We start from the raw sequence: 7500 nt of genomic DNA, 5'->3' as shown, positions 1-7500 counted from the left end.
GGTAAAACAAGGTGCCAGTCAGTGCATGCTAAAGTGGAGGTAAGGTGTGTAGTTAACTATGGAGAGAGCAGGTCTGGCTGTTTGGCTCTGTTTGTCCCTAGACCCCTGCCACATATAGCTCACACTGAACCCTTGAGCCACACCTGGGCGTGTGTGTGTGTGTGTGTGTGTGTGTGTGTGTGTGTGTGTGTGTGTGTGTGTGTGTGTGTGTGTGTGTGTGTGTGTGTGTGTGTGTGTGTGTGTGTGAGCCACACCTGGACATCCCTGGGCATGTGCGCAGGAAAGTGTGAGTGTGACAGATCTCCCTTTAGTCCTCAGTTCTTTTGTCCTGTGTGAGTGTGTGTGTGTGTGTGTGTGGGGAGGTCTGTCATCAGTGGAGACTTCATTACAGCTGTTTGAGGGACACTCTCCATCCATGTCCAGACATGAACCTGTTAATGAGCTGATGAGGCCAAACAGCCCAGTACACACACACACACACACACATTTACACTCTCACATACACGCACGCACACACATAAATTCAGTGATATACGTCATGACAAACAGGTGCAGAACACGTATACACTATGCACTAAGTACACTATGCAGTAAGTCCTACCCGCTGTGTAGCTTTGCTCTGTCTAGTAAGTAAGTATACTGTAAGTATATATACTCTTTTGATCCCGTGAGGGAAATTTGGTCTCTGTATTTATCCCAATCCGTGAATTAGTGTAACACACTCAGCATACAGTGAGGTGAAGCACACACTAATCCCGGCGAGTTGCCTGCAACAACAACAGAGGGGTTAGGTGCCTTGCTCAAGGACACTTCAGCCGTGCCTACTGGTCAGGCTTCGAAACCGGCAACCTTTCGGTTACAAGTCCGAAGCGCTAACCAGTAGGCCACGGCTGGTCTGACCTGACTCTCTGTAGTATCTGTGACCTGGTGTGTGTGTTTGTGTTGAGAGATGTGTTGTAGTAGTAGTAGTAATAATAACAATAATAACAATAATAATTGATCGTTTCCCCCCAGGCGGAAGCCAGGCATGAGTGAACGTAAGCGTGTGGCTCATCTGCTGTGCTCTGAGTTTGGGGACGGAGCCGACTGCAGCGTCCAGAAGAGGAAGAGGAGGAGGAGGAAAGGAAAGACCACAGAGGAGGAGACGCTGGAGGGATGAAGCACAAGGCACACACACACACACACTTACCTGTTGTATCCCACACATCTCCCATATGGGGTGCTGGTCAGCTGTGGGTGTGTGTTTGTGTGTGGGGCTATCATGGCCTTGAAAGTTTGGACTCAGAAGGCAGCACATGTGATGAAATATATTTCTACAAATGGCTGTAGATATTTATATTGTTTTCCACTGTTTGTTTTACAGTGAACTAAAATATCTCTAAATATTTCCCAAAACAGTTTCATGTTTGGTTTCTGTTTGAACCTCTACAAATATTATATTATGTGTATGTGCATGCACCTTACCAAAATAAGCTACATATCAAAGCAAACCTTTAGGGCAATTCCACGTAAAACTGTCATGTCTATAACGCCAACTAAATACCATGGCATTGTGTTGGCTATGGATGTGACAGTTTTGCGTGGAATTGCCCTTTACAGTTTGGTGCTAAAGTTTTTGAATCAGGGGTGCAACAGAGTGGGCGCTGTGAGGGTTGGAGAGTCAGATCAGATTCGTGGTTTTTTCCCCTACACCACCTGCTAGTGAACAGCAGTGCGCGGACAAGCGCTGCGAGAAATGGGAGAAATTAGCACGACGTGGAGCGCGCGCGTTGTGAGTGGATGAGTTTTACTTATTTATCTGTATGTGAGATATCCGAGCCCATTGGTAATTTGTTTAATTACTCCAGGGGCAATTTGCGACGTTAAGCGAGACGTTGCGGTAGGCCAGGGGTCATGCGTATGGGGGTGTCCCGCGGTCGTTGACCAGCTGTCACTCCTGCCCTCGACCACCAGCTGCCCGCGCGCAACCACCGGAAAACACGCCGACCAACACTTAACAAATTCAGTAAAATATTAAATTGCACTTTTTAACAGTCAGCTGCATAAATGATGAGGACTGAGACGTTGTTTGACATCGTGTTGTTTGACTTAGTTGGACAATGTAGAAAATCACCTGAAGGAAGCAACGGTCATTTCTGTCTGGTTTTCACACGTAATATGAACCTTTCAGACATGGTGTATACAATTTTCAGCTTGGCTGAATTCATCTTCATAAAATATTAATCATATTGTATGGCCATTTTATGCTGCCTTCGTATTTTATCAGGCCCGCACGATATTGTGTTGATATGTTTGGTTGATAATTGTGGAACATTGTTGCATGTTTTAGTTCATTGGCACCTGGCCAAATATAGGCCTACGGGCTGTGTTCCACTCAGCGATGCGAATTAAAACTACCCGACAGACTCTGCACATTTAATAGCCTACATTACAACATCCTTATTGTTATTCAAAAGAGTAAACATTTTACAATTTATTTCTCTATATAAAATCAGATTATTCTTGTTTTTCACCACGCTTTGTGCTATTACTGTTTCTGATTTGTGTAGGCTAAATAACCTCTACATAATCGCATAACCTACGCTAGGCCTATTTAACAGAAAACATTTCTGAATTCAACATTATGCGCCCTCTACTCAATAACGTTGGTGTGGTTAAGTTGAGAGTTTGGAAACTGCGTTTAGCCTTTTGTTACAGAGCTTGATGAAAGAAAAAAAATCGGGACACTGAAGCAGCGGTTCATGCCTGTCCAAATCAGTGTAAATGTGGGTCTATCCTTTTGAAGAATGGATTTGCTTCGTTCTATTATTACCGTTTTTTTTTTTTAAATCGCAACAGATATCTGGTAAACATGCTGATGTAACAAACAGGCTAAAGTTGCAATGGCTGAAAAAAAATAATTATAGTCCTGGCCTATAATCACGGAATAAGTAGATAGCCGGACTTTAAGATAAACCTATTTAGCCTATATATGTCTTGCGACAATAGAAATTCACCCTTTGTTTATTTTGATTGAGAAATCAACAGGAAAAGCACAGTTATGCAAAAATAAAAACGATGTGCTAACAGATTCATATTAGGCTATTCCAAATAACGCCTGCTGCCAAATGAATGTAGGCTTATCTTCTGGGAAATGAATTGCCCCTCAACTCAAGTTTTAAAAGCAGGTGGATCACTGACTGGGCCTAGGCTAATTTGACTACACAGACCTCTCCAATAGCTCAGAGAAGGCCGTTAGAAGACAGACCCAGGGTCCGTTTGGGCATCTTGCTGGTAAAGAAAGTGTGTGAGTGGGGAAATGCTTACAAACGAGTAACAACCGTGAGGCTTGTTTCTGTTTTAATAAATAATGTAAGCTACATTCGTTTGATCATGTACAACCTCACGACCATGTAAAGTCCGTGGCGTTCTGACTCCAGGTTTATAAAGCACACAGAGTCTGTCCTGAGAGGAGGGGGGCGATCGGGACCAACGGTTCATCTGAGTCCTTGAATTGGGCACCTGCCTGGTCCTGGTGTCACCGACTCAGTCCTGACCGTGGAGGGCTGGGTCCAGTCTCTGTTGGTTCAGCGATGTGGGGTCGGTCGGGACAGAGCCGTGGCCAGGGGCCCGAGATGGGGAGGGGCCGACAGGGCTTCACCGCCCTGAAGCTCGTGGAGAAGGGACAGTCTCGGAACCAGAGCGCGCTGAAGAGGCGGGGGAGGCGCGGAGGCTCCCCGGTACAAGTACATGCTCGCGCCGGGGTCTAGGGAGGAGACCAGACCTTGAGGGTAGAAATATGGTGACGGGAACATCCTCTGTAGAGCCGAGTAGTTTCCCGCCTCGGCCAGCAACTCGAGCCCAACTGCAGTCTGCCTTTTCCATTTCGTCCTGCAACCAAACAGCAAACGTGTTATTTTGTGCTGCATGGTATGTAGGCTATTTTGAAATTAAAAACATGTAGCCTAGCTCTTCTAACTAAATATAGCATATGCACTTCATGCATGATCCTAAAACCACCCTTAGTTGTCAGAACATTCAAACGATAATTTCAAACGAGATTTTATTTATGGGGGAGATCTGTGTCAGACGGTCATCCGTCAAATAGTCACTCATCAAATAGCCAATTTACTGTTAAATAATTCATGGTTATAGTGATTGTGTAATTACAGAAGTGGGGATGAATTATTAAAATAGCATGCAGTAATTTATTATTCATGTTCAGAATTCAGATAGGCCTAATTCTGAATTGAAAGCTGGGTCAGACTGATTATTGTCAATTAGCCCATATTACATCAAGTTTTTTTTCTTGTTGGTGTCATAATATTTGGTCTAGGCTTAGATGTAATAATGTTACATAGAAATAACAAAGACCTCGTGTGGCAAAATAAACTGCATGCCACTGGATTAAGAGGTAGAGACAAACGTGCATTGTGTTGCAAAATATGTTCAATATTTATCACTTTGTTTATGCAAAAAATATAAATTTGAATGTAAGCATAGCCTAATGCAGTTTACTGCAAGCAAGTTATTTTCATATTCTGATTCGGTTATTTTTGTCTTGTCCATATTGTAGCCTACATTGATGCTTTCTTTTATATGGCTCATTCTGGTTGTTGATGGGAACTTTGTGTGTATACTGGACTCTTACCTGCGGTTTTGATACCACGTCTTCACTTGTGTGTCCGTCAAGCTGAGGGTGGCCGCGAGCTCCATCCGGTCCTGCACGCTGAGGTACTTCTGCCGCTCGAAACTCCTCTCCAACTGCGCGAGCTGGTGGTCGGTGAAGGCCGTGCGCGCTTTCCGGGGCTTCTTCATGCGTGCCGTGGGGCTGTCGCGACTGCTCGAGATCTCCCGGTCTGTGTCGTCCCTAACTGAAAGCCAAAAGAATCATGTATGTAATTGCTAGTTTCAAGAAAAATGAATGTAAAAAAATCTTAGGCCTATACGTTATCCTTGTCTACTTGAAAGTCATTCTGTTCCTCCAAGCAGACATCACTTCAAAAATAGGCCAAGGGTGTCAACTAATTAATTATTCGATATCTTTTAAATTAACCAAATGTTTCCATCTCCGCTACAGTCTGATTGGGTAATTGATATCCACAAGAAATATCGAAATGCGCCGAGGAAAGCAAGCGGTCATTGTGATCCGAGCGGCGAGTGGCGCTTAATCCCCTTAATTAAGACACAGGGGATGAGGCTCGCTGAACCGAGACTGCAAGATAAACGGACGGATAATCAGATGAACGGCGAACCAAACTGCTGTTCCAGGAAAGAATACACTGAATTAAAGAGATTTCACTCTTTAAAGCCTGTCACTCCACAACGTGTTACATAGGCTATTTAAAGTGAAACGAACGCTTGCCTTTTTGCAGTCTTATCAACCATGATCTGATCTTCCAACTTGTAGGCCTTAGCCTGTATCTTTTTTTAGATTTAATGGACACATTATTTAATTTGATGCATTTGATTTGATTTTTTATATATTTTTATTATTTCGCATGTTTACTTTCCTTAGTTGATTCCTATAGGCCTATAGTTGTTAAAACTGAATATAAAACTAAAAATAAATTCCTGAATTTATATAGGCTAACACATTTTTCAGAGAGGGAGAGAGGTAAGGAAAATTAACCAATGTCGTACTGCTTTACCATTATAATCACAATCTGAAGAGGAATCGTGGTCTTTATCCAGAAAGTCATCCTCGTGCGCTCGGTGTGCGTCGCTGGAGTAGGGAGCGCAAGTGGCTAGCGGTTTGCAGTCGGACAAGATGTCTCTGATAAGAAAGGAAGAAGTCATAGTCCTCGGCTGGGAGATTTGTGAGGGTGGAAGTCTCTGCACCTTGTCCTCCACGGAGTCCCTGCGCGGGGAGGGAAGCGAAGAGCACTCCGACTCCAGGTCCGACCCATGGCTCAGAGCCGCCGGGGACCGGCACTGTCCACCCGCGCTGCCACCTCTGGAAGTTAGTACAGTCACGCTCCTGTGAGAGAGCAAGGACTCAATGGCAAAACTCGAGCCGTTTGCAGAAACCTCCATCTTCGCCAGTGTCCAGAGGTTTACAAATAATTAAACAAACATGTAGGCCTTCCGCAAACAACAACGAAAACTAACAACCACTCAAATAAACATCTAAACAACTACGGACTAAGCAAACAGTAGCCACTAAGCTCGAAGTTAAACACGCATCATTTTTCTGCACTAAAGATTCACTGTCAGGTAACTCGGTGGTAAGTAAAAAAAACTTTTTTACCTACTTGCGTCTTCTATTAGAGTTTAAAAATGAGCTACTACTATTTTCAGGATATAGCCTACTTGCTCTGTGACAGAGTCGTGTTCTTACAGAATTTCTCGCAGAAAGTTCCTGCACCTGGACGCAGAAGTTCCGAGCAGCCACTTCAGCACCATGGACAACACTAACTGCTTCCTCTCCTTCACGACTGATAAGATTGAATCCTTTGTGGGGCCCAAGAAAGATGCCGCAGGAAAGCAAACCACCAGAAGACCAGACTTCAGCGACAACTAGTATCCGAAAGATGATCACCGAGCCTCCGGGCTTCCACGCCGTCAGTGTTAGCGGACACCTACCCTTTAACGAGTCCCCCGGCAGACGCGCCGTGCCGTCTTAAAACAGTCATTTGAACATGATACCGAGCGCGCCTCGCTGTAATTGGATGGTGGCGGCTTTAAGGTCGATGACTCCATTGAGGAGGAGGATACTAGTGAACACCCCCCACCCACCCGCACGCACACACACACACACACACATTTATTTTCCACATACTTTTGTGACAAAAGTGTTCACTGTTTTTTGTGCTTCACAACTGGGTGAATGACATGTCAATCCGCCGCAAGGATGCAGGGTCGCACAGTGTAGCCTAGTATTAACATAGCTAATAATAATAATAATAATAATAATAATAATAAATAAGAAGAATAAACAAGACAGAGGCATGAACAATTAAGTAGTTTATTTTAACAGGCGAGACTGACCTTTTTTATTACTAGAAAACAATCAACAAATTATTACTGACAATCATTCAGATCACTAATACATAATAATTTATGCATTGATTGTATATATGTGGCATGCTTGAAAATCCAAGGTGGGAAACTAAATAGGAATGCTTTGTGAACACATTCTTCTTAGTCATTTGTCTAACGGTTTTGGGGCGGAGGCAGGTGGCTTGCATACAACCCGAAACACCCACACACACTTTTGTCTGACATTCGATTAAAAGAGGATTAACTTGGATTCGCTGAGCCTGCAGAGCTTATTACTTAATCACCTGTGTTAAAAAGACTCAAAAGACTAAAGGACTTAAACGTGCCCCCCTCAAAAGACTGAGAAACGGAAATAGACACTGAAGATGTCCTGAAAAACTTCTTTTTTGTCAGGTATAGTAATTATGAATTTTCACAAACACAAATCAGATAATTTGCCAGTGATCAGATGCTATAACTGTGACTTTAACTAACCTAATTATTAGAGAAGATACCGCTAATTAGAAATGAAACCAAAAT

General features: G+C 43.6%; 3 protein-coding genes across 6 annotated transcripts in view; 1 reads left to right on the top strand and 2 right to left on the bottom strand.

Annotated features, from left to right (window-relative positions):
* The window catches only part of ddx31 (DEAD (Asp-Glu-Ala-Asp) box polypeptide 31), a gene marked incomplete at its 5' end in the record, with an annotated part of 13542 nt that extends 12147 nt beyond the window's left edge, over positions 1-1395 (top strand). Inside the window, one exon of the mRNA XM_048242848.1 lies at positions 1015-1395. Coding sequence (XP_048098805.1) covers positions 1015-1159 — 145 coding nt within the window. The remainder of the gene's footprint in view (positions 1-1014) is intronic.
* Positions 1396-3480: 2085 nt separating this feature from the next.
* barhl1a (BarH-like homeobox 1a) lies at positions 3481-6552 on the bottom strand. 3 transcript variants are annotated; one of them, XM_048242849.1, is made up of 4 exons: positions 6320-6552; positions 5631-5959; positions 4631-4853; positions 3481-3870 (listed from the first exon to the last, which is right to left on the bottom strand). In XM_048242849.1, the coding sequence occupies exons 1-4, from the start codon at positions 6382-6384 to the stop codon at positions 3567-3569; spliced, it is 921 nt and encodes a 306-aa protein (XP_048098806.1). In that variant the 5' UTR covers positions 6385-6552; the 3' UTR covers positions 3481-3566. The 3 variants fall into 3 exon arrangements, with proteins under 3 accessions (XP_048098806.1, XP_048098808.1, XP_048098807.1); XM_048242851.1 differs by having other exon boundaries at positions 6347-6552; XM_048242850.1 differs by having other exon boundaries at positions 5631-6552.
* Positions 6553-6932: 380 nt separating this feature from the next.
* The window catches only part of cfap77 (cilia and flagella associated protein 77), a 21995-nt gene continuing 21427 nt past the window's right edge, over positions 6933-7500 (bottom strand). For both annotated transcript variants that reach the window (XM_048242844.1, XM_048242845.1), the window contains one exon: positions 6933-7500. This exon is cut by the window's right edge and continues 265 nt beyond it. The gene's annotated coding sequence lies outside the window, so the exon portion shown is untranslated.

Source organism: Alosa alosa, chromosome 5 (genome assembly GCF_017589495.1).
Source record: "Alosa alosa isolate M-15738 ecotype Scorff River chromosome 5, AALO_Geno_1.1, whole genome shotgun sequence".
Taxonomy (NCBI): Eukaryota; Metazoa; Chordata; class Actinopteri; order Clupeiformes; family Clupeidae; genus Alosa; species Alosa alosa.
This window is presented reverse-complemented; position numbering and strand designations above follow the sequence as displayed.

Coding starts and splice junctions, on each gene's coding strand:
- barhl1a (XM_048242849.1), bottom strand. CDS start 6,384: ATGGTGCTGAAGTGGCTGCTCGGAACTTCTGCGTCCAGGTGCAGGAAC. Junction 5,960..6,319: donor AACTTTCTGCGAGAAATTCT/GTAAGAACACGA, acceptor GCTCTCTCACAG/GAGCGTGACTGTACTAACTT. Junction 4,854..5,630: donor TTCAGATTGTGATTATAATG/GTAAAGCAGTAC, acceptor TTTGGCTTTCAG/TTAGGGACGACACAGACCGG.